Source organism: Vipera berus (assembly GCF_964194415.1).
Source record: "Vipera berus genome assembly, chromosome: 4".
Classification (NCBI taxonomy): Eukaryota; Metazoa; Chordata; class Lepidosauria; order Squamata; family Viperidae; genus Vipera; species Vipera berus.
In genome coordinates this window covers 12,947,379-12,973,826 of record NC_138206.1, presented here as the reverse complement: position 1 = coordinate 12,973,826, position 26,448 = coordinate 12,947,379, and the positions used below count along the sequence as shown (strand labels likewise).

At 43.8% G+C, this 26,448-nt stretch overlaps 1 protein-coding gene across 3 annotated transcripts in view; it reads right to left on the bottom strand.

Moving 5' to 3' along the window:
* CEP295 (centrosomal protein 295) overlaps positions 1 to 26,448 on the bottom strand; it is a 61,636-nt gene that overhangs the window by 28,589 nt on the left and 6,599 nt on the right. Inside the window, exons 2-11 of one of the 3 annotated variants that reach the window (XM_081326905.1) lie at positions 26,100 to 26,226; positions 24,679 to 24,879; positions 21,004 to 21,128; positions 16,340 to 16,433; positions 14,154 to 14,267; positions 12,058 to 12,198; positions 5,779 to 5,962; positions 3,072 to 3,230; positions 1,514 to 1,747; positions 977 to 1,083 (exon numbers count right to left, since the gene is read on the bottom strand). In XM_081326905.1, the coding sequence (XP_081183031.1) occupies positions 977 to 1,083; positions 1,514 to 1,747; positions 3,072 to 3,230; positions 5,779 to 5,962; positions 12,058 to 12,198; positions 14,154 to 14,267; positions 16,340 to 16,433; positions 21,004 to 21,128; positions 24,679 to 24,879; positions 26,100 to 26,201 (1,461 nt within the window). In that variant the 5' untranslated portion in view covers positions 26,202 to 26,226. Of the gene's footprint in view, positions 1 to 976; positions 1,084 to 1,513; positions 1,748 to 3,071; positions 3,231 to 5,778; positions 5,963 to 12,057; positions 12,199 to 14,153; positions 14,268 to 15,229; positions 15,290 to 16,339; positions 16,434 to 21,003; positions 21,129 to 24,678; positions 24,880 to 26,099; positions 26,227 to 26,448 lie in introns of those variants that run through there. The other 2 variants (XM_081326906.1, XM_081326907.1) reach the window with 2 other exon arrangements.

Sequence of the window (26,448 nt, the reverse complement as noted above, 5' to 3'; positions counted from 1 at the left end):
TTACTGCATCATCTTGCAGTCCTGTCATCACAATTTGGACGCTTGGCAAACCAGCTCACATTTATGGCAGCTGCAGTGTTCCACAGTCACAGCACCACAATTTGCAATCTTCTCAGATGGCTTCCTACCAGTAAAGTCAATGCAGGAAGCCTGATTTATTTAATGGCTGCAGTGATTCACTTAAAGACTATGGCAAAAATTGTAAAATATAATGTGGTCCCATGATGCCTCACTTAATGATGGTGTTGTTTAATGACAAATTTTCTGGACCCAACGGTGGTCATAAATCATGGACTACCTGTACTGCCTTCATCTTTCATAATAGCGATGCACCAAAGTTTCAATATTTGAATTAATAACATTCAGTCCTTTTAAAATAATTGTTTAAATTTAATTACACCTACAAATTAAAATAAAATATATATACAAATCAAACAAAGCAAAATGTAAAAAAAAATCTAAGTAAAATCTAACAGAATTTTATAACACAAGTGCTATGCAAAAAAAATCACACATATTGAAAAACAGGCAACTTGGCTATGCATTGTTCATAACATATTCATGAATTGTGGGAAGAACTCTTATGAATTAAATATGACTGCTTAAATCTGATCTCTGTATCCGAAGCTTGACTTCTGCATTTGCTAACCTTGCATGATCATGACTTTCAAATGTGCAGATGCAGATTTATGTTAACTAATATTCATTGTTCCTTTAAGACCTGTGTGGGTTTCTTTCTTCGCTTATCTAATATTTGCAAAGTGGAAAAAGGTATCCTGCAGACTACTTTAGATTGAGATTGGACAAATTATTAAAACGTTCAAATATTTGCTGCTTAAAAATACAGCTGTTAAGGCAGTTTTCCTCAAATAGGAAATCACAGGCATATCCAGTTTAAAAGTATTTCAGATATGGGGAAAAAAACCAGTGTTACAAAAACGCTTAAGGTATTGATATTGCTAAAAAATAGCTGTACCTGTGTGAATCTTTCTAATTCCTTTCTAATTTTAGTGGTTTGCTCTTCCGCTTGTTTTATAAGTTCATTTCCAGCAACAATAGTTTGGTCCAGTATTTCTGGAAACTCTAAAATAATATAAACAAAAACATTAGATTACAGAGAGTTTGAATAATTTAAGCAAAACATACATTATTAAACATTTAAAATGATAGGAGAATACTAAGATATGAAGGAAATTATGGAGAATATGGTAAATGGCATATAAATTCTTTATACGGATCTCACTAAAAGAAGTCCACCATATTGAGGTTTAATAATTTATGCTTCTGTTTTTTCCTTATAAAATTCAACTACAGTGCATCAACATTCTATACTTTTTTTTTAACTTCTTCAAAAGTCTTCGTGAATCTAAGCTGCAGCAACCCAATTCCTTGCAGCATGAACAAAATGGGGATGACACTGGGCTGGTGGATTTCTTTTGTTTTTCTTTTTAAAAAGCCATGATCATTTTGGTCAGTTTCTCGATATACAGACAAATTAGGGGGGGAACTGTACCTTCAGAAGGTTCAGCAGCAAGATCATGCTTGGATTCAGGTTCAGTCCGTGATGCTAATCCATCGGCTTTTTCTCCTCCACCAGAAATGGTCCCTGACTCGATTGTCCCGATGTCACTTCGCGCCTCTGAGTCACACCTTGACGTCCAAAGGTCTTTTTGGTTCCGTATCTTGTTTAGCAACTTTTTTAGAGCTAGCTTTGCCGGAGGCTGGCATATCTTTTCCACTTCGCCACCTAAAAACAAAAACAAAAACAACATAAAATGAACTGCAATAATAACCTGAAAGCACTAATAAGAAGCAGCAGCTTTCTGGCTACAGCTATCGTACAAGTAAATATTATAACAAGTTGCTTCTGTGATACCAAAAATTTAAAAACCGTACTATTTCAGGAAAACTGCCTTAAGGGCTACATTTTAAGCAGGGAATTTATTTATTGAGGATACTACCCTGCAGCCCTTAAAAATATTGCAACCCACAAAGGCTAGTCACAAAACGATGAATGCAAACACGCCACGGAGCAGGCATTTTAAATAAAACTTGGAGAATCTATCAGTTCGGAAGGATTTATCTCAAATGCACAGCTTAGGTTCATGGTGTATTGGCAGCATTCACACAACTTGCTAAGCCATAAACCATGCTGAGCCAACAAACAATATCACAATTTATGATAGTACATGAATCAAACCTAATGTGCACGCCAAGCCTTGTCACCATGCTGCCTACTGTTGCACAAGATCCAACTGGTTCAATTTAAGCTTGAGCTGAACCTGACCTCTGCTGACCACATCCATGCAGTTTCCTTGGTAACAATACGGAAATGGGGCATGATCAAGCTTTGGCAACTATCAGTTTCTGAGTAGGAAAAAGCTGAGGGTCAACTGAACAGAAAGCATTGGGGCCAGCAAGACCCATGTAGTCAGAGGAAGCAGAATTACTTTGCCTTTCCTCCTGTTCAGCTGACTGGTAGAGAGTACTAACTTGGCACTCCTGGGAAGGCCCCACTTCTGCCTTCAGCAGAGCTTTGTTGCTGTCTCACTAACTTTTTAAGCATGTCCTGCAAAAACTTTAAAGGAGAAGGAGCTTGTGCTTTATTGATTTATTGAGGGCTCAGTGGGTTAGGACACTGAGCTTGTCGATCAGAAGGTCGGCAGTTTGGCGGGTCGAATCCCGAGTGCCGCGTAACAGAGTGAGCGCCTGTTACTCGTCCCAGCTTCTGCCAACCTAGCAGTTCGAAAGCACGTAAAAATGCAAGTAGAAAAATAGGGACCACCACGGTGGGAAGGTAACAGCGTTCCGTGCGCCTTTGGCATCTAGTCATGCCGGCCACATGACCACAGAGACATCCTCGGACAAGCGCTGGCTCTTCGGCTTTGAAACGGAGATGAGCACCGGCCCCTAGAGTTGGAAATGACTAGCACGCATGTGTGGGGGAACCTTTACCTTTACTATCTTGCTTGACTAAGAACATGGCCAGTTCACGTGCGTGGACTGAAAGCATGAAGTGCTGGATTACAGCTTTCAGTTCTTAGCAAAAAAAAAAAACAAATTCTTCGTACCGCTTGGCTCATTGTCCTCCATCTCATTTTCCAATCTTGGAGGCAAGTCACATACAGGTTCTGGTTCCTGGGAAAGTTCTAGTTCATCATCTTGAGATGCATCGGAGGGAGCTGGCAAAGGCTGTGGATCAAGGTGCAAAATAAGATCTCCTTTCATTTCTGCGTAAAGAAACAGCAACATGAAATCAACAGTGCAATATTTTGTTTTTCCAAATTATAATGGTCTAGGTCAGGGGTAGGCAACCTTGGCTCTTTTACGACTCGTGGACTTCAACTCCCATAATTCCTGAGCCAGCATGGCTCAGCTTGGAAACCTCTCGCTTTCCCCTCAGCATGGCTGACTCAGGAATTCTGGGAGTTGAAGTCCACGAGTCATAAAAGAGCCAAGGTTGCCTACCCCTGATCTAGGTTATAGAGTAAAAAAAAAATCCCACTATATTATTTCTATTCGTGGTTAACTGTGCTAAAATTATCTCATGGTGAGACAATTTATAATGAGAGCTTCAGCCATATGGTAATTGTAATTGTCTGCTGTTAAGAATTAGCAAGTGAATAGCATTGTCAAACTATACCCTAAATACATTTCTGTTAAAATGGGAAACACCATCCACTTAAAAGCAAACAGATGGGATTCCCAAATGGATTTCTTTCCCAAATCGTAAACATTAGAAACAAAGATTAGGATAGGAAAACTACAGTATGTGCTTCTTGGTTCCTTCTTATTCATGTAGAAACTAATTTATTTGGGCTGTCAGCTGCAACTCATTAATCAAGAGCATCCAAATAATCCAAGAAAGTACCATGGGCACAGATTCACTGAAAGTCTCTAATATTACGTTTTTCCACTGCAACTAGATGGAATCCAGCACAAGGCTCACTAAACTGGTAGGGGTTCCCAGCATCAACGCAGGAAGGGTTCACTAAATACCCTAATTGGGAAGTGGTCACTAAGTGGGAAATCATGAGACCATGACTATGCTTTCCAGCTAGAGACAAGACGAATCAATTTCACACCTTCAGCTTTTGTTTGCCTCCAAACCACTCTCAAGCCCTTTGAATGCCTGCTTGCTGTCTTGCACACACCAAAAGCAATGTGAATACCATTCGTTTATTGAACATTCAAAGTTACAATGGCACTGAGAAAGTGACATGACCATTTCTCACACTTAGGACCTTTGCAGCATCTCCATGGTTACCTGATCAGAATTTGGGACACTTGGCAAATGGCATGTTATTTATGACAGCTGCAGTGTTCCAGGGTCACGCGATCACCTTTTGTGATCTTCTGATAAGCAAAGTCAACGGGGGAAGCCAGATTCACTTAACAACTATGTTACTAATTTAGCAACTCCAGCGATTAACTTAACTGTGGAAAGAAAGGCCATAAAATAGGGGGCAAAACTCACTTAACAACTGTCTTGCTTGGCAATGGAAATGTTGGCCTCAATTGTGGTCATAGGTTGAGGACTTCCTGTACACCGGCAATCTAAGGCTGGGAGATGTGGGCATGCTATGCAAACAGTTACTCTTTTGAAATTGCTTTTTTCCCCAAATGCTCTGCTCTTTCAGCAGGGAGAGGGAAAGCAAATGATTTTTGTAGGCAATCCCTCTTTGTCTTTTTCCCTCCCCTTGCCGAGCGAAGCAGTTAGAGAGGAAGGGATTGCAAGAGAATACAGCAGGCTATTTTTGTAGCACGCCTTGGCTCCCAGCCCTGGGCTCCCAGTATGATTACACTGCTTTCGATGTGCAGAAGAGCAAGCAGCTTACTCTCTTCCAATTCCTTCTTCTCCAGTTTCTCTTCAATGCAAGGGGGAGGGGGGGAGGGAATAATAACAATTAAAAAAACTCCACTGGTAAGGCATAGAGGAATAATGGGGATTATGTGACACTGTATGTAAAGATAATGAGAAGGATGTCAATTGGCCACAATTTCCGCCCCCCCCCCCAGTGTGGTTATAACTTCAAACAGTTGCTAAATGGTTACTAAGTAAAATCTACCTGTATCTGACAGTATGCCAATGTGTCTTTTGAAGAGACTTGTTAATTTATTTTTTTTGGAAAAAGTAAAAAAAAACCCCACACTGCAGAAATTTAATGCTTGTTCTAGAGTACACAGACCGCTTCATGCGAAGCGGTGACTGGACTTCACCAACTGTGAAATGGTATTTTCCTCTGAAAATGTCCGTGTTTTAAATTCAAGGGGTGTCAAACTCAATTTCATTGAGGGCCGCATCAGCATTGCGGTTGCCCTATGGCCAGGGTGGGCGTGGCCTACTGGGTGGGTGTGGCTAGAGTGTGTATGGCCTACTGGGTGGGCGTGGCCAGCTCTACATCATTTGCATCAAGGGTGCCTATGGGGGGCCTGGGCAGGAGTGGGACAGATCTGAGGGTCTCTGGCAGAAGGAGGGTCTCTGGGCCAGGGCCAAGGCAGTGGGGGCCGTTCCCTCACTGTTTCCAGGATGGCTTCGCGGGCCGCATGAAACCACTTCGTGGACCGGATCCGGCCCCCAGGCCTTGTGTTTGACATGTCTGGCTTAGACTTATATGCCTCTTCACAGTGCTTTACAGCCCTAAGCAGTTTACAGAGTCAGCCTATTGCCCCCCCCCCAAAAAAAATCTGGGTCCTCATTTTATCGACCTTGGAAAGATGGAAAGCCGAATCAACCTCGAGTACAATTAAAAGTCTACCGTTCTAAATTAGGCTCACTCATATTTCCAGTGTACATGTCTTCAAAGGCACACTCCAGCTCCCTCTGCCGTTCTTCTTTGATTTCCACCCGTCTGTAGCTCGGTTCAAACAGTGGCGGGGGCATCTGGGCAACGATCCGCCTTCTGTGGGCCAGGTCTACATTCTGCATCTGTTCAAGCTCTTCCATTAACTTTTCCTTGTCCTTTAAAGCAGAGATGTTTTGTTAACAAGTCATTCCTAAAAACACCAGTTTATTGACATAACGTTGACTGTCAGTTTTGATACAGAGGTGTAGTGGGGTTGTTGTTGTTTTGTAAAAAACGTCTCAGAAAGAAATCAATTGAAAGGCAAAGAGGGCATATTTATTAATGAGAATGCAGCCTCAGCGGTATAAATCATAGGATAAGTTTTCACACTTATATAGATGTTAACCTAATATATAAAAGGTAAAGGTAAAGGGTCCCCCGCACATGCGTGCTAGTCATTTCCAACTCTAGGGGCTAATGCTCATCTCTGTTTGAAAGCCGAAGAGCCAGCGCTTGTCCGAGGACGTCTCCGTGGTCATGTGGCTGGCATGACTAGACATCAAAGGCGCACGGAACGCTGTTACCTTCCCACCGTAGTGGTCCCTATTTTCCTACTTGCATTTTTACGTGCTTTCGAACTGCTAGGTTGGCAGAAGCTGGGACGAGTAACAGGTACTCACCTAATATGTACAGGAATGCAAGTTACTTTGAAGCAAATTATTTTGTAGAACCTATTGCTTCAAATCATCTTTTTTCAAGATGATTAATAGTCCAAAAGCAAACTTTTATTAGTCATACTTCATTATGAAATGATAGCTTCGATTCTGATGATTTTCTTGTGTGCTGAATACCTATATTGTTAACTGCTGCTCAAAATGAAACATTAATGTTTTCCTTTTTCTGCAACATTAGGTACATTAAAATTACATTAGGCATTCTGAGAAGGTAAATCCATCTATAGTCTCCCTTACTAACTCAATTTTCTAATGTTTCTCCTGAATTAGTAAAATATCACAAATAAATTAATCCCTAATTAGGAAAGTGAAGAAACATATAAACGTCCATTTTAATCAATTTATGAAACAGAAAGAAGAGCTTTTATATACCACAGAAGGGTATTTCTACTTAAATCTAGATGTATGTCATGCAGCCTACCAAATTTAGATACAAATTGGAAGTAATTCACTCATTTATTTGCCCTACTATTTTTTTTGGTTATATACAGCATATAACAGAGGGGACTGTAATTAGCTGGTGCAAACTGATAGGGGATTGCTATGAGAAGCGGAGACATAATTTGGGTCCTAGGAATCTGGGTGTTGGGGGTTACCAAAACAGATTAGAGGTTATATAGGAAACAGGAGTAGAGTAGAGTAGAGTAGAGTAGAGTAGAGTAGAGTAGAGTAGAGTAGAGTAGAATATAATTCTTTATTGGCCAAGTGTGATTAGGCACACAAGGAATTTGTCTCTGGTGCATAAACTCTCAGTGTACGTACAAGCAACAAGTGATAAATCACAATCATAATCATAAATACAATCATCATAAATCATAAGGTACAATACTCAATCATAAGATAAGATCCCAGAGTAAGATAAAAGGTTTATTATTATTACAAGTAGTCCCTGCTTAGTGACAGTAATGTGACATCATGTTACTATGCCAATTTACGACGGTGTGGTTGCAGCATCCCACAGTCAGGTGATTGCTGGCAACCTCCGATTAGCTTCCCCATTGGCTTTGCCGGCAGTAAAGGTCAAAACCAGTGATCACCTGATAGGAGGACACTGGGACCATTGTAACTTTTAGTTTTGGGTGACTTCAATCTACCATCCCTGGGAGGGTCATCTGAGTTAGCTCGGGAGTTCATGGCTTCCATGACGGCCATGGACCTGACGCAGGTAATTTCTGAACCAACTCATGAGGGAGGCCACACCCTTGACCTGGTTTTTTTATCTGGACGATGGTTGGATGATCTTGGTGGGGGCTCTCCATTTATTATGCCCCTGTCATGGACCGATCATCACCTCCTGCGGCTGGTCTTCCGTTTTACCACCCCCCGCCGTGGGGATGCGGAACCAATTAGATGGTACCGCCCCAGGCGCTTAATGGACCCTGACGGGTTCCGGGCAGCGCTGGGATCCCCACCTGCCTCCGTCGCTCACAACTCGGCGGATGCCTTAGTGGAAGCCTGGGAAAGGGCAGCCACTGAGGCACTGGACCGAGTTGTACCCTTGCGGCCCCTTATCCGGTGCAGATCCCAACGAGCTCCATGGTTTTCCGCGGAGCTCCGGGAGATGAAGCGTCGGAAACGGGGCCTAGAGAGCTGCTGGAGGTCCAGCCGATCCGAATCCGACCGGTTGCGGTTAAGAACCTATATTAGGTCTTATCTCGCAGCGATGAGGGCGGCGAGGTGTAATTACTTCTCCGCCCTCATCGCGTCCGCAGATAATCGCCCGGCCGCCCTGTTCAGGGTGACTCGCTCACTTCTTAATCAGGAGGTGAGGGGGGATCCCTTGCAGGGTCGTGCCGAGGAGTTTGGTCAGCATCTGTTGGATAAAATCGCTCGGATTCGGACCGGTCTGGACTCCAGCTGGGCAGAGTCTGACGATCAGGACACGGGCGGTCTTGTCAATGTTATCTGGGAGGAGTTTGATTCTGTGACCCCTGATGAAGTGGACAGGATTATGGGGAGGTTGAGCTCCACCACATGTTTATTGGACCCGTGCCCTTCCTGGCTGGTTTATGCAGCTAGGGAGAGGACACGAGGCTGGTTCCAGGCGGTTATATCTGCTTCTTTGAGTGAGGGTAATTTCCCCACCGTCTTGAAGGAGGCGGTGGTGAGACCCCTCCTCAAGAAGCCAGCCTTGGACCCAGCTGTGTTGAACAACTTTCGTCCAGTCTCCAACCTTCGCTTTCTTGCGAAGGTTGTTGAGAGTGTGGTGGCGCATCAGCTCCCTCTGGTCCTGGATGAAGCGGATTATCTGGATCCGTACCAATCGGGTTTCAGGCCCGGGTACAGCACGGAGACGGCATTGGTCGCTCTGGTGAATGATCTCTGGAGGGCTCGGGATAGGGGATGTTCCTCTGTCCTAGTCCTATTAGACCTCTCAGCGGCTTTCGATACCATCGACCATGGTATCCTGCTGCGGCGTCTCAGGGGATTGGGAGTGGGAGGCACGGTTCTTCAGTGGTTCTCCTCCTATCTCCTGGGACGTTCGCAGTCGGTGTTGGCAGGGGGGCAGAGATCGGCCCCTAGGTCTCTCGTTTGTGGAGTTCCTCAGGGGTCGGTTCTCTCGCCTCTCCTGTTCAACATCTACATGAAACCGCTGGGTGAGATCATTCGTGGTTTTGGAGTTGGGTATCATCAATATGCTGATGATACCCAACTTTTTATTTCGACCCCAAACCACCCCAGTGATGCCCTCGCTGTGATGTCCCGTTGCCTGGAGGCGGTTCGGGTCTGGATGGGGAGGAACAGACTTCAACTCAACCCTGACAAGACTGAGTGGCTGTACATTCCGGCATCCCGGGACATTCAAAATGTTCCATCTCTCTTTATGGGGGGTGAGTCTTTACCCCCCGTGGATAGGGTGCGCAACTTGGGAGTCCTCCTAGATTCGCGGCTTACCTTAGAAGATCATATAGTGGCCGTGACTAGGGGGGCTTTCGCTCAGGTTCGCCTGGTGCGTCAGTTGCGGCCCTATCTAGACCGGGATGCCTTGTGTACGGTCACTCATGCGCTCGTGACCTCTCGTCTTGACTATTGCAATGCTCTCTACATGGGGCTTCCCTTGAAGACCACTCGGAGGCTCCAACTGGTACAGAATGCGGCCGCGAGAGTTGTCTTGGGAGTTTCCCGGTACTCCCATGTTACACCTTTGCTCCGCGAGCTGCATTGGTTACCAGTTGTCTTCCGGGTGAGGTTCAAGGTCTTAGTGATGGTTTTTAAGTCCTTACATGGCATGGGTCCGGAATACCTCGGGGATCACCTGCTGCCGGCGTCAACTCCCCTCCGCCCTGTGCGTTCCCACAGAGAGGGCCTCCTCAGGGTGCCTCCGGTCAGAGAATGCCGGCTGGTGGCCCCCAGGGGGAGGGCCTTCTCTGTGGGCGCCCCGGCTTTGTGGAATCAACTGCCGGTTGAGCTCCGGATGGCACCGGATCTCTGCTCCTTCCGGCGCGGGTTAAAGACCCACTTATTCGAACAAGCTGGCCTGGCCTGATGGGGAGTTAATTTAGGGTTTTAAATATTTGTATATTTTATTGTTTTATTTTGGGCATTAATTTAATTCTATTTTAACTTTTGTATTTTTGTATTTTTATTATATGCCCTGTTCACCGCCCTGAGTCCTTCGGGAGAAGGGCGGTATAAAAATTTAATAAAACGTAAAACGTAAAACGTAATAGTGAGCTGGTTGCGAGGTGCCTGAGTTGCGATCACCTGACTGCAGGGACACTGCAATAGCTGCACCAATGAAAAATAGTCGTACGTCCTCTTGTTCACCGCCACTGTAACTTCAAACAGTTCTGAATGGGGAGTACCTGCACTTGATTTACATCCAGCCCATCGTTTTGGCTGGCGGAATGGGGCACAGAAGGTAAGAATGCCAGGAGTTTCCAGCTGGGCAAGGGGATCAAGGACAAAACCAAGAGTAGGAAGAGGAAGGAGGTAGGAGCCAGCAAGCAGCAGGTGCAGAAGGAATTCAATGCGGAAGGTGGTCTATTAACTTTTACAAGGAAGCTAATTGTGTGAATATGTTTATACTTTTTTAAAAAAAATGTATTTTTTTTTAAAAACCCTTCATGGCTATTGGATAAGAGGGAGAAAAAGGCTGCATTTTCCGCTCAGGACTGAGATTCATTCTGAGTTCAATAGCTACTGATCAGGAAAGTTTTTTTTTATGTTTATGCACCTGTATAAATATTGTCTCTCTTCTCTACGGTTATTACTTTGTTATAAATAGCAAACAGAATTGTTCACAATTGATACTGAATGCCAGTAACAAGTAAATCTCATTGCCTTTCTCTATATGACAAAACCACTTCAACTCACTTCTTTTATACCGGTCACTCATTTCTGTAATCCATCCATATTCATTTGGCACCTATTCAATCTTGATTATATAACTTCTTTCTTTCACGTAACTTAAGCCATTTCCAGCAAATCTAACATATTTTATGTCTCTCTTGGCGTATCCAAGCCTCATATCCATAAAAAAACCACATTCCTATACACAACATTTCTACCTCTCTTGACAAATATTTATTCTTTGGAACAGATCACTTGTTTTTTTCCGTATCAGAATCTGGTAGACGAAATTGATGAAGAAACATTTGAACAAGGTACACAGGATAAATGCATTCACTTGCTCTAGCTTTTCTGTACACTGCATACAGATATAATTAGCAGTTGTTTACTGCATTTTCCAGACCAACACTAAAAATCTTGGTCTTCAATACATTTAAGTTATAGATCCATGTTGCTCACTGTATTATATAATTTAACTAATTTTTACAGTAAATTATTTGTGTCCTTTACCAACAGCGCCATCATTTGCATACAAAAGTGCGAGTACATTCATATCCTCAGCCTCGACACGTGCTTTGCATATTTATTTCTCAATAAAGAACTACTGGGCATCACATATCTTTTTCCTAATACAAGTATAATGCTGAACGCTTTGCTAACTATTTCAGTACAAGTTTTGGTTATTGTCATTGGGTAAAAATTGCCTGAAAATAAGTCATGTTGTAAAGATTACTATATTTAAAATTCAATTTGCACCAGCTGAAAAGTTGAACTTACGGATTTTGGCCCACGATTCAGTTCTGGCTATGGGTTATTGCTATACACTTGACTTCTAATAAAACTATACCTTTCTCAACAAATGGAGCCAAGGATTGTTTCTATTTAGAGGATTAAGTGGCAGCAGGTCTGACAATAGAGTAGTTAATAGCCAACTTTTCACCCATAGATACTGTTTGTGTTTCATCACTTTTATAGCCTCAAACCTCCTCCTCTCTGCCTGAATTACTGCAGGATGGCTTTTCAGATCATCAAATGTATTTCTACTCTGACAACGGAAAGAACATTCCAACTACAAATCTGGAAGCTAAAGGTAAAATACCTCACAACATTTTAGCAAAATACTTTACAACAGCGTTAAGATTTTTTTCTTCTTAAAGCAACTGAAGCGATGATATCCTTTGCAATTATTAAATCTCGTTTTATTACTCGTGTTTGAAAAAGCACAAGGTTTACATTTTACTTACTCTCGCCAGCCGAACCATCTTCAAGGCATGTTTCCCTCTCAAATAGGCTTTTTCCAGCTGTTCTCTCCTTTCTCTTTCTTTGTCGTTTTGCAGCTCTTCATTTTGTTTGGCTTCCTCTTTGGCGAGCAACCGAGCATCTGGCTGACAACCAACCAGCAACTAGTTAACAACCAAGTTCTGTCGTGCCTCAAAGAAAATCATAATTAAAAATTCTATGGCTAAAATGTATCAAACCAAAACAAACTTGGGGCCAACCTCAATACCCAAGAGATGGGCTTGTATGACCACCGTGAAGCTTTAAATCAACAAAGTGTCAAAATTCTAAGATGGGGGGGAAGGGGATAACTATGCCCCCTCCCTATACCTAGCATGTGAACCAATGATACGGTCCCAAAGAAAAGCTACTATTTGCCATACTGGAGAAATGCATTTCCTGGGGAAAGCATGGTAACACATTCTCCCAACATATTTGAATACCAAAAGGTTCCCATACAGTCTGGAATCATGCATGGCATCTATACTGCTCTGCTCTAGACTAGAGGTTCTTAAAATTTTGCCACAGCATCTCCCTTTAGTGTAATCTTAATGTATTTTATCTTCCCTAAAACTCTAAAATGAACACAAATGAACAACGAAAACAACTCAGTGAAACTTGGGGAAAGTGGATTTATTATAATAATATACAACTAAGGCTCAACGTTGACTCAGCCTTCCATCCTTCCGAGGTAGGTAAAATGAGGACCCAGATTGTTGGGGGCAATTAAGCTGACTTTGTAATAATGCCGCTTGGGGTGTGTGTGAAAGCCCTAATAAGCAGGCATATACATAGAATGAAGGCTACTGCTAAGCTTGTAAGCCGCCCTGAGTCTTCGGAGAAGGGCGGGATATAAATGGAATTAAAATAAAATAAATAAAATAAAGAATTTCAAAAACTCCACCAGGACTCCTCAAGGGAGGTACACAGCTAAGTTTGGAAAACCTTGTTCTAGAGCATGGATGTCAAACTCGCGACGTCATGTGATGTGGCGTGACGTACCGCGACTTTTTTCCCATTGCCGGCAATGGGGTGGGCGCGGTTTTGGCGTGATGCATCCGGCCAGCGGGCCAGCAGTTTGACACCCCTGTTCTAGAGAATTATATAAACATGCAACAAGACAAGCGAAAAAGGATATACACACACGAGCAGTCTTTAAAAGGGACCGTTCCCAAAGACATGAGGCATGAAAAGGGAAATTTGGGTGAAATTGTCTATTCTTCATCGATTCTATTGCCGGTCTTACTAGTTCTACTATTTCTATGTCCGCGTTCGCTCTGTGTAGTACCTTTTTCAATTGTACCAAATTAGTATTGCAAAGTTAGTTCACCAGTTGAGAATTTTTAGAAGCATACATGAAGTGGGGGGAGGGAGAAACAGTCCTCACTTGTTTTGATAATGACGAAAAGTTTTCATTTTTATTTTGACATTTTTATTGACAGCAATGCCTACCAGAAACAGTGGCTGTAATTTTGGAAACAGGCTTCCTATTGTCAGCCTCACAAAAGCGAAAATCTATTTTTTTGTGGGCTTTGTGCAAACCTTTTATTTTACAGCACGAACTCATGAGCTCACATTTTTCTAGACTTCTTCCCTCTTGCTATCACTGAGACAGAAGGAAAAGGGCCCCCATTAATACACTGAGAAGTTTTTTTCTTTCCTCCCAGTGTGATCCATCACTGTACCTTTAGGGCACAACAAAAGGATAAAAGGTCTGCCACTCCATTAAGGCAACTGAGATAAAAGCGATTATAGGAAGATCTTTCCTTTTTTTTAACTATTTCAGCTAGTCATTACAAGACGTTTTGGGGCATTATCAGAAAATGCTTTCATTTCAACTGGTAAATAGATGTTTATAACTCTTATGAATTGCTACCTTACAAACAACTCATTTTCCTTGTTTATCTCCCCCTACTCCAAACTATGAACCTGGAAACAGAGACATTTTATTGATATGTTCTATCCTGAGAAACTTTGTGGCTGAAAAGCATGGTATAAATGTATTCAATTAATAGATAAAATACATAACGGCAGAATATACCACATGCAACCTGAAAATCACCTGTTCTGTGCTCATTTCTCTGTCCACATATGGGTCAAATATATGGTGCCGACTAATCGAAAAATTATCAACATCACTAATTTTCACTGCAGGCATAGTCTTCAATTCAATATTCTGAAAAGTTGAAATAATGGATTGCTTTTACAAGAGTGAATTTTTGAGATTAGAAGTCACAAAAAAAATTGCATGGCTATCTCTTGTATATAAAATGCCAAATCCTGCCAGATAAACTATCACAAGTTATCACCAAAAATAACAATAAAGAATGGCACAAATTACAAATACATAATTAACGATCATAATAAAACAGCTTTAGGAAGATAGCATACCTAAGAAGAACCCTACATTTTCAGTATATCCCAATCTGTAATATGCTGCAAATTAATGCATGACAATAATCATACTTTTTATGGACTGAAAACCAAACATAATTAGATGGTGCCATAAATAATAAATATGTAGTGTTCAGACACTAGCTTAGGGGTCCTTGTAGCAGTAGCCATTAATATCCTCACTACCCTTCCCACTTAGTGAAGGATGACAAATAAAAACTAGGCTAGAGAATTTCCAGCTGTGATTAAATTTACTTATGCATCTTTCATCTTGTAGCTCATACTTTTAATATTAAACAACATCAAAATGTTCTAAACATTTATCAGAAAAGGAGATTAACTGCAATATATAATATTCTGAAGCATAAAAAAACAAAATCCTAGCCAGAAGTTCTCGCTTTGATCTAAATTAGACATGCTTAAACTTCCCTGAAATTAAAGAAGTTGTAACAATTAACTAGTTCGATCAATTTCAAAGCGTTTTAAGAACTAATTATCTCTGATTAGGACCACTGAATACAAAGGAGGCAATGCCGATTCTCTCAGTAGCATGAGTCTGAACAATTACATGTGTATGTTTCAGTAATACTGGTAGTCCTCGACTTACACTGCAGTGTCCCAGGGTCATGCGATTCCCTGTTTTGCGACCTTCTGACAAGCAAAGTTAATGGGGAAGCCAGATTCACTTAACAACCATGTTACTAACAACTGCAGTGATTCACTTAACAATGGGGCAAAACTCACTTAACAATTTTCTCACTTAGCGACATAAATTTTGAGCTCAATTGTGGTTGTGAGAAATACCTGTACATATGCAAAAGAGAGGGAGGGAGGGAGCGAGGGAGAGAGGGAGGGAGGGAGGGAGGAAGGGAGAGAGGGAAAGGGAGAGAGAGAGAGAGAGAGAGAGAGAAAGAGAGAGAGAGAGAGATTTATAGGAAACATTTTGCATAAAACATTCAGTGAATTATGGCACAGGAAAAAACGTTGAAGCAAATAAAATCTTTTCCCAAAGCATTCAAAATTTCCTCAGCAAGTGCCATGATGTATATTTGAAGTACCCTGTTTCTCCAAAAAAATAAGAGCCAGTCTTATTTATTTTTTGCCTCCAAAAGAGGCACTAGGTCTTAATTTTGGGTAGTGGTGGGGAGTCTTTTCCACTCACCTCCGGCACTGACAGCCCTGCTCAGGCGGCCCCCTTCTTCCGTGGCCGAACGAGCAGCTTCATTCTACAGCTGAGAATGGAGCTCGGGCCTGCACTTCGCAGTCAGAGGCCTTTCCGGAAGGCCTCTGCAGCTGATAACCGAGCAATGCATTGAATCCATAGCTCGGTTCTCGCTGCAGAGGCCTTCCGGAAAGGGCTCCGGCTGCGAAATGCAGGCCTGGCTGCAGAAGATGCCGCAGACGTGGGCTGGCGAGGAGAGATCTGGCTGCCAGGTAAGTGGGTGCGGGGGCACATGGGGCGACTCCACACCCCCATCTCCACCTTAGCTTGATTTTTAGCTGTGTGCCTTGCCCCAAAACTAGGGCTTATTTTTTTGGGTAGGGCTTATATTAGGGCCATTCTCAAAAATCAAGCTAGGTCTCATTTTCGGGGTAGGTCTTACTTTCGGGGGAAAACACGGGTATGTACTAATTAATCTGAATGGACAAAAGTGATTTTAACACCTTTGGCGTCATTACCAGCTAAAAGATCACTCAACACTCACGCTGCCAATCCCTTACAATCAACCAACTGGTATTAGTGTTATGCTTAGACCCGTTATAGATTCTTATATTAGCCGTTATCGCAAGGTCACATCTTAAAAGTGTGCTGGAATTTCAGCCGTTTGTAAATTATTTGGAAAGAATACTCACTTCGAAAGGGTGGGGGGGAGGAGGAGGCAGGCTCGCAACTTTAGCCGCTCTTTCTCTTTCTACCTCAAATGCATGCTTTCGCGCATTGGCCCGCCTAGTTTAGACAATAAGTAGCAAGAAATAGAACAGGTTAATCGACCCCCCGCTCTCTTCCAAGGCTTCTAAGCTACAAATGGAGAGATAATTTTTTGCTGTCTTTGCTTCTGGACCAGGTCACACTACCTTGGCTAGAGGTTCTGGAGGCAGGTTGTTCCACTGATTGACAGTTAGAACAATTAATCAATGGAACAACCTCCCTCCAGAAGTTGTGAATGCTCCAACCCTGGAAGTTTTTAAGAAGAGACTGGATAGCCATTTGTCTGAAATGGCATAGAAGATTCTTCTGCTTGAGCAGGGGGCTGGACTAGAAGATCTTCAAGGTCCCTTCTATTCTATTCTAAATGTTCCAGGACTGGTCAGTAATCTTGACTTGCGTGATTGAGGAGCAGATAACAACTGGGGTTAGGAGGCCTTCAGACAATTATATCCTGGGCATCCCTTACAGTCCTAGCTATAGAACCAAGAAGTCCTACTTACAATCACTCAAAGCGTAGGCACCTTTCATTTGGACTACCTCAATCCATTCTCTACGGGGCTACCCTTGAAGACCACCTGGAAATGATCCAGTTCAGAATGCAGCAGCTCAAGTTGTGATAATTACCACTAGGAATTCTCATGTAACACTCTCCCCGTTCAGAGCTGTGGTCATTACTTGGTTACTTTTTGGGTATCAGTTCAAGGTGGTTATCTTATGGGTTGTCACCTATAGAGCCCTACATCAATAGGGACCAGGTATCTTTGGAGCTAATTCTTAGTGGTTTCTGCCCGTCCAGTAAGACAATTTTTTTTCCAGGGTCTTTCCTCGAGAGAGAGTGCCATGTGAAGTGAGCTAGAAATCTTCTCATTCAGAGCCATCCTTCTTTGGAATAGTATCTTTACTAGGATTACACAGAACAGGGATTCCCCCAACTGCTTTGGCACCAAGGGCCAATTTCAAGGAAGACAATTTAATCTTTTCACAGACGGGGGAGCGGCGGGGAGGAGGAATACACAACCTAGATCCTGTGAATGCGCAGTTTTGCTCACCAGCCGCTCACCTCCAGCTGTGCGGCCCAATTCCTAACAGTCACGGACCTGTACCGGTCCACGGCCTGGGGACCCGATATAGAACACATTCCCCTCATCTACATCATTTAGGAAGATGGTGAACATGGGCTCAAGACTGAATATTGAGGCACTGCATGCTTCTCTCCCTGTTGATACTCTAAAAAATCATTAAGCCTTGATTGTTCGAAAGGGCTTTGGATATCGAACTGCTGTGAAGAGGGAGGCCCCCTTTTATAGTCTGTTTCTGATGTCTGAATATACCTTTGGGTACTTGTTGTTAGCTGCGAAGTCGTGTCCGACCCATCAGGACCCCTTGGACAGCATTCCTCCAGGCCTTCCTGTCCTCTACCATCTGCTGGAGTCCATTTAAGCTCACACCTACTGCTTCAGTGACTCCATCCAGCCACCTCATTCTCTGTCGTCCCCTTCTTCTCTTGCCCTCAATCTTTCCCAGCATTAGGCTCTTCTCCAGTGAGTCCTTCCTTCTCATTAGGTGGCCAAAGTATTTGAGTTTCAGCTTCAGGATCTGGCTTTCTAAAGAGCAGTCAGGGTTGATCTCCTCTAGGACTGACCGGTTTGATCGCCTTGCAGTCCAAGGGACTCGCAGGAGTCTTCTCCAGCACCATAGTTCAAAGGCCTCAATTCTTTGGTGCTCAGCCTTTTTTATGGTCCAACTTTCACTGCCATACATTGCAACTGGGAAGACCATAGCCTTGACTATACGCACTTTTGTCGACAGGGTGATGTCTCTGCTTTTTAGTGCGTTGTCTAGATTTGCAGTGGCTTTCCTCCCGAGGAGCAAGTGTCTTTTAATTTCTTGGCTACAGTCCCCGTCTGCAGTGATCTTGGAGCCCAGGAAAATAAAATCTGTCACTATTGGGTACTAAACTTTGCAATTTATTTACTTGTCTATTTCTTTGCTATTTTGTTGTAGGTTTTACGAACCACTCAAAATCTACCGTACTTTCCGGCGTATAAGACGACCCGGCGTATAAGACGAACCCCTACTTTTAAGAAGTTTTTCAAGGTTTTTTGTCTTATACGCCGGAAAATACTTACATGCCCTGCCCTCCCTGTCCGTCATAATCCAAAATTCCATTTGGATCAATCAAACACAACTCAGTGATGCCAGACTGGATTTGCAAACAGATCCAAAACTGTCACATTCAGAATCACCATGGTATCATGTTCTCCTAGAGTCCTCCATTGAATTCGACAGACTGAAGTAATGAAGGAGAGGTTTGAATGAAAAATACGCTAGACAGTTTTAACTGGAGTGTTAAATCACCACTCTAACACTCACGCGCCCCCCCCCTTTCAAAGGATTGTTTTTATGGTCCTGTCTTTCGATGTTCTTATCCCATCTCTTTCCATCTGCAATTTTCGGACAGCTTTTTGTTTAAATAAAAAACGTATCCCAAGAGTTATCGATAGTCTTTACAAAAAACTAAGGCCCCTCGAGTTCAGAAGTCTGCTCCCCCCAACAAAAACAAAAAAATCCCAGGAGGAAAAAAACATTTTCTACCCGTCAAATAAAAATATAATGGCTCTCTCCTCTTCCCTTCCCCCGTTTCACATACCATTAAGCAGAGCCGAAAACCCCGTGCCCCTGTTTAAAAAGTTTTGATCTTTGCAAATGACCTTAGCAAAACTTCTGCGCAGCAGATGTGGGAACAGCGGGGGCGTCTCATCCTTCCTCCCGCTCCGGATTGATCCCCGTCCCGCCGCCCCTCTTTCTCCAATTTGAGGCCGAAGCCAGTTTCTGAACCAAGAAAGGGGAGTTCAGTGCAAGGCGCCCCAGGATCGAGCTAAATTGCCGGTTAATGCAGAACGGAGAAGACGGGAAAAGTTCCCCAAGAGTTAGAGCAGGAAAGGCGAGGCAACCACTGACCAAGGGGATGGAAATAGTCCGAATCCACGCAAGCGCTCCTCGCAACTGCTTCTTGCCCTGCTTCACCCTCCCCAAATGAAATTACAACAACCTCTTACCGCCTCGCCCGAGACGCAGGCCAATAAGGCGACGGCGAGCACCATCCACACGTTCCACATTATTCCTGCGTTTGCAGCTCTCGCTGCGGCTGCTGCTGCGCGTGGGGCTGCTGGCCGTCCTGCAGGCGCTGGGCCGTCCTGCCGCTGCCCGAGGGGAGGGCCTCGCGCCCACCGGACTCACCTGTCACCAGCACCGCTCTCCCCCCCGCGGGGAATGCGCTTCCGCTGGGCGGTGCTGGCCGAGACGAGCCAGAAGGCAGCCACCGTGAGCGCGGCGCTGAGGGGCAGCGGCAGGACGGCCCAGCGCCTGTGCCTCGGGGGCCGGCGGGAGCAGCGGGAGGGCCGGCGGGGCCAGTCGGGCCTTCGCCTCCTCTGCGACGGACAAGAGCCGACGGGCAGCGCCGCCTTCGCGTGGGGAGAGCCGCCCGACGCTCCCGCGCAGCGGCGACGGCCCAGCGCCTGCAGGACGGCCAGCAGCCCCATGCGCAGCAGCAGCCGCAGCGAGAGCTGCAAACGCAGGAATAATGTGGAACGTGTGGATGGTGCTCGCCGTCGCCTTATCGGCCTGCGTCTCGGGCGAGGCGGTAAGAGGTTGTTTTAATTTCATTTGGGGAGGGTGAAGCAGGGCAAGAAGCAGTTGCGAGGAGCGCTTGCGTGGATTCAGACGATTTCCATCCCCTTGGTCAGTGGTTGCCTCACCTTTCCTGCTCTAACTCTTGGGGAACTTTTCCCGTCTTCTCCGTTCTGCATTAACCGGCAATTTAGCTCGATCCTGGGGCGCCTTGCACTGAACTCCCCTTTCTTGGTTCAGAAACTGGCTTCGGCCTCAAATTGGAGAAAGAGGGGCGGCGGGACGGGGATCAATCCGGAGCGGGAGGAAGGATGAGACGCCCCCGCTGTTCCCACATCTGCTGCGCAGAGGTTTTGCTAAGGTCATTTGCAAAGATCAAAACTTTTTAAACAGGAGGGGCACGGGGTTTTCGGCTCTGCTTAATGGTATGTGAAACGGGGGAAGGGAAGAGGAGAGAGCCATTATATTTTTATTTGACGGGTAGAAAATGTTTTTTTCCTCCTGGGATTTTTTTTTTTTTGGAGCCGTGCCGGAGATAGCTCGGTTGCGCGCGGCGGCCCGGCTTTGCAAGAACGGGGACGCTCGACTGATTTGTTTTTTTTTCCGGCGTATAACACGACCCGGCGTATAAGACGACCCCCCAACTTTTGAGGTGATTTTCAGGGGTTCAAAAGTCGTCTTATACGCCGGAAAATACGGTATGTTTTATTAGAGCAGCATACAAATCCAAGTCAGCCAATCAGTTAGTCGATAAATAAATAAATAAAATAAGGGGGGGGGGGGAAACTGTGGAGGTAGTCCTCAGTTCTGGCAATTTTTCCTAATATCCCAGCTTATACATTTCAGCTTTTGCAGGTGACTAGAGGGGAGGGCAAAATCAACATGCTCAGTTGGACAGTCACATTAATGCTGAATTCAAACTTAAATACATACACAAGGAAGAATCTTTTAATGTTACCTGGTTTGTTCTCTCAGGAATTTCTCCTTCTGACTTTTCTGTTTTTTCAGTGCTTCCTTATACCTCTTTTTTGCTGTTTCTTTCCTTTCTTCTGCTTGCTTTGCCAGTGCCTCCAAATCAGGCTCCTTTGGAACGACAAAACAGGCAGACACGGGTAGCACGTTACGCATGACGTTAACTTAAATAAGAAAACTAATTTTAATAATTGCTTTTCAAAAAGTAGTTGGTATATTTTCTGCCTCTACAAAAGCAGTCAAAGCAGCCATTTTCAGCTTGGTGAGCTTTTGCTCGTTTGGGGACTACAAATTCCAGAACCAGGTTTGCTTGACTCTGGAGACGTCTATGGAGATTCTCAGTCATCCAGGTCCTGGTTGTCCATCTAGGTTAAAATTGAACCGCCCTCTCTCAACAGAGGGGGAGGGATATGACATTCAAAAGCCTAACAGCCCACGGATAAAAGCTGTTTTTCAGCCTGTTGCTGCGGCTGGCTATACTCCTATATCTCCTACCCAATGGAGATACCGTCCAGAGATACCGTCCAGGATGTGAGTCATCCCTGAGAATTTTCCTCACTCTTCCAAAGCAACGAGCCCTGGCAAGGTCATCCAGTGGTGTCAGGGGACAGCCCACAATGTCTTGTGCTGTACTCACCACCCTCTGTAATATCTTCCTATCCGCGGCTGTCAGGCCAGCATACCAAACCACAATACAGTACAGGAGGATGCTCTCTATAGTAGACCGGTAAAAGAGGGTCATTAGCCGTTGTTCTACCCTGTTCTTCCGCAAGACCCTGAGAAAGTGAAGCCTCTGTTGGGCCTTTCTAGACACCTGGGTTGTGTTGACTTTCCAGGTCAGATCTTCGCAGAGGTAGACTCCCAGAAATTTAAAGGAGGAAACTCTCTCCACACAGTCCTCCCCGATGTAAAGTGGGGCAGGTTCCTCCTTTTTTCCTCCGGAAGTCTAGCACCATCTCTTTCGTCTTGCCGGTGTGTGGTGCAATTAGTTCACATGGTGTAATAAGATGGAGGGTTTGTTGTCACTGTGAGTTGGGGGTGGGTGGGAGCACGAAGGGAGGCTCAGCTAATCTCAACGTATACATGGTTGTACTTTGACAATAAAGGTTCATTCATCACCTATCTCCTGTTCACGACACAATCCTTTCAGCAGTTGCAAGAAGGTTCCACACCATTTTGCATTATTCAGGTGACCCTGAGGGCAAAGGTAAAACTCCAAATGGCCTCAAACAACTCTCAGAGAGAGACTAGCAACTAGACAACTGCAAGGAATAACAATCCTTCATTTTCCACCGTTCAGTCAGAACCGAAGAAGCCTCTTGGATGAGAAGTGAAACAGCTTCAGGGAAAAACAAAGGAAGTCCAGTTGCCTTTTAAAGAAGCACCTTTGGGGTTGACTCCGGACAGTATATAGCAGAAACCCTCCATCGCTTCTTCTGTGATGTCCCTTTAAAGCAGGCATGTCAAACTGCCGGCCCACGGGCCGGATGCATCATACTGAAACCACGTCCACCCCATTGCCGGCTATGGGGGGAAAGTCGCAATACGTCGTGCGACGTCACGTGTTGTCACGAGTTTGGCACGCCTGCTTTAAAGAGAATATTGTGCCTGGAAAAAGTAAGCTTCCCTCCCTCCCCCAACAAATGTATCTTTACAAATTTGAGTGCTCCATCTCATTTGCTTATCTTTTCTTCTTAAGAGAATACCTATGTATGAAATGCATACATTACAGTGAAGGTACCCTTTAATGTAACATATAAACTGTACAATTCAATTGAAAAACAAACTGAAATCGGTTAGGGGAAATAATAAAAACGTATAGTAATTCCACAGTTAAAGGTGGAAAAAATTCTCAAATGAATGATCTTGGCCTGTTTTTCGACATCTCAAAAACCTAGCATTTTGACAGGCGTGTGTAGACTTTTTATATCCACTGCATACCTTTGCAATTATCTCTAACTCTGAGTACTGCAAACACTTTATAAAGGAATTGATTCACCTCTTCATACATTGCTTCTCTTTAAACTTCTCATCTTTTTCTGAGAATGTAGCAAACTCCAAATAATCAAAACTTTCACAATTTTGCTCTTTCCCCTTTCACTTCTTTCCTCTTTTCACATTCATTCTTCTCAAAATACTACTGTCCTTCTACCATCATTTGCACAGCTTAAATATTCCCCATATTCTCATTTTAATTAAAAAAATCTTAACAATGCAGACAATTTCATCTACTTGTTTTAATTTGGCATATTTATAAGTAATATAGAATATTTACTTCATTTTTCCTGTCAAATACAAGTACCTTGGTCATTGGTGCCATTTGGGCCTTATTTGCAGGTCCATACCCCTCTTCACATCATATAATCTATATTTGCTGCAAATCATTTGACTTCTGAACAAACACCACACCATGGTCAGCATACAAAATTACATGCACATTCAAATTCTCACCGTAAGCATTCCTTAGGCATTTATCCATAAATACATTAATAAAACCAAGAAGACATCACACATCATTGTCCTATTCTTTGCTCAATATTGAACATTTGCTAAGCATTCCATTTAGTTTCACACATGCTTCACTTTGCCATATGCTATTCTTACTCCATTTAGTCACCAATTTCAACTCTATTCTTGTACAACAAAGCTTCTGCAGTTCAAGCTTATTCAGTACAACATATGCTTTCTCTAAATCAACAAATGTTCCATTAAGTTTCATTTCTTGCCTTAAGGTAGTCCTTGAGTTATAATGACAATTAGAAACTGGGATTGCTGTTGCTGAGCAATGTGGTTGCAAACGGCGATGTCACATCGCTGCATCACTTAGCAAAAGGAATTCAGGGCAAGCTCTGGTTGTTGCTGTCATTCCAAGATATGCAGGTCACTAAAGAGGAAGCAGAGGTGCCACAGGGAAGTAGGAGAGACCCAGCAAGATTTTGCTGGGATGCTGAGCTGCAGCAGGAGCTCAGGGAGGGTCAGGAAAAAAGGTGCAGTGTGTGTGGAAGCACAAGGATATATCCAGAAAAGGAAGGTGTGTGCATGTGTGCGAACAAGGGCAGACAGGAGTGGTGGTCGCTGTGAGAGAGCAGGAGACTGCCATGCATGCAAAAGAAAAAAGGCGGAGGGGGGGGGGAGGGAGAGACTTTTCCAAGCGACTTGTGACCTTCCCTGCCAGCTTCCGCATGGACCTGGCATGTGGGAAGCTGGCAGAGGTTAGCAACAGCAACCAGTCGTACACGTGAGCCAAGCATCAAATTCTGTTCATGTGGCTGCTGGGATATGGAACTGGTTGCACGTCCTTTTACGCAGAGGCATCGCAACTTCACTGAACAAAATGGTCATAACTTGAGGACTATCTCTACATTTCCTCAGTAAAAAGAGAAAATGTCCTTAACATCTTACTAGTGAAACAAATGCGTACATCAGTGTTTCTCAATCATGGCAACTTTAAGATGTGTGCACTTCAACTCCCAGAATTCCCTAGCCAGTCATGCTGGATGGGGAATTCTGGGAGTTGAAGTCCACATCTCTTAAAAAGTTGTCAAGGTTGAAAAATACTGATTTACACCAACTTTTCAATACAAATTTGTACAAATCATACAGTTACTAAAACATACAGTATCTGCGGGAAGCTTTGGAAGTGACCCGATCTTTTACCTACATTTTCCTTTGCCTCTTTATGCCCTTCTCCTATGGCTCTTAAACTTGACAGGTATAGATTTTCCAGAGCTTTAATCTTCTCATCCTGTGTTTTCTGCCATTCTGCCGCCAGTTCTTCGGCCAACTGCTTCAGGTGTTCATCTCTTCGCTGCTTAACATCTTGCCTGATCTGCAAAGCAATATTCCGCTCCTGTTCCCTGACCTAGGGGGGGGGGAGGAGAAACATTGTTGGTCAATAATTCCACAGAAGGCTTTACCATGCAGCCCAGTTGCCATATCCCGATTTCCAGTTATTCTTTTATTTCAATTGACTGTGTGCAGTCTACTTACATGATGAAACACGTACTTTTCTGGCTGATTCAATCTAGCAGGGTTGGAGCAGGTTGGCCTTATTCAGTTAAACACCAACGTTAACTAGGACCTATAAGCATGCTTTATCTGTAGCAGCACCTGCATGCACACGGCAGGTGTTTTGAAGTAACTGGAAGGTGAGGTCTCTTTTTCATCCCTATTTGGTTTTTATCATCTTTTACTCCTTATTCTTGTCTAGAATGGTATCTCGGTGCTCGTTAATTGGTCCTGGGAGGCGCGACAATTACTAAAAACGATGAGTACCAAACAAACCACGTGACCTTTTGTTTCTGCAGGGAAGGACTTCCTATCTGTTCCATTTCCTATGTCTGCAACCTTCCCAGCATGGCCGACTTCCTGTCTGACCTCTGCAGCCGTCCCCTGCTTCCTTTTGCAACGTCCTTCCCGACATTGCCAACTTCCTGCCCATTCTCCATCGCTATCCCCCACTTCCGATTGCAATTTGTCAAGTACCAAACAAACAATGAGTATCAGGGCAACATTTTCGCATCAAAATGCATAGATACCAAATTACATGAGTTTTGAAGCAATCGAGTACTGAGGTACCACTATATTCTTCTATTTCTTTTTCACTGTTTTATTTTTTTTTAACTTGTGAACCACCAAAGTGTTGATTCGGGCAGTATATAAATTAAATAAAATAACTGGGCTATGCCATCCATTTATTTTGGTGAAAAGTAATTCCCTGCTTTCTAATCCTAACTTCATGCCTCAGAGATCTTAGCAATAAAGAAATTAGTGTCATGTATTCCCTTCCCAGAGCTGGAAGTTTGGACTTGCTGATTATGATACAGTACATTTTGTCTGCTTGGCCGGCATGGAAACAGTGAACAGAAAATCCCATCCTTCCTCCTAAATCTGGAGCCAGGAAGAGGTTAAAGATCACTGGAAAATGTAAAGGATTATTCCCAGACACCTCTGCAGCTCTAGGGTAGTATAGATCTTGCCCCACTCCACAGAATGCACTGTTGCCATACACTTAACAGCTGATTATAGTTTCTGCTTTTTTAATTCCTCAAAGATAAATGACTCCTCCCAATGCAACCATACCTGTTGTAGCCTTAATTTTCTTCTTCTTTCATGTTCTTCTTTCAACAGCTGAGCTTCTTCATTAGGACTAAGTCTAAGTCTGCCCGCCACTTTTCTTCTCATTGTTGGTTACAATTACTATTCAATGCTGCATTTACAAAGACAAGGAAAATGTGCTTAGCCTCAATATATTTCAGTTAAAAAGTTAACACAGTACTATTATATACAATATATGTACAATGTATTTATATTAAAGGTAAAGGTTCCCCCGCACATGCGTGCTAGTCGTTTCCGGCTCTAGGGTCTGGTGCTCATCTCCGTTTCAAAGCCGAAGAGGCAGCGCTTGTCCGAGGACGTCTCCGTGTTCATG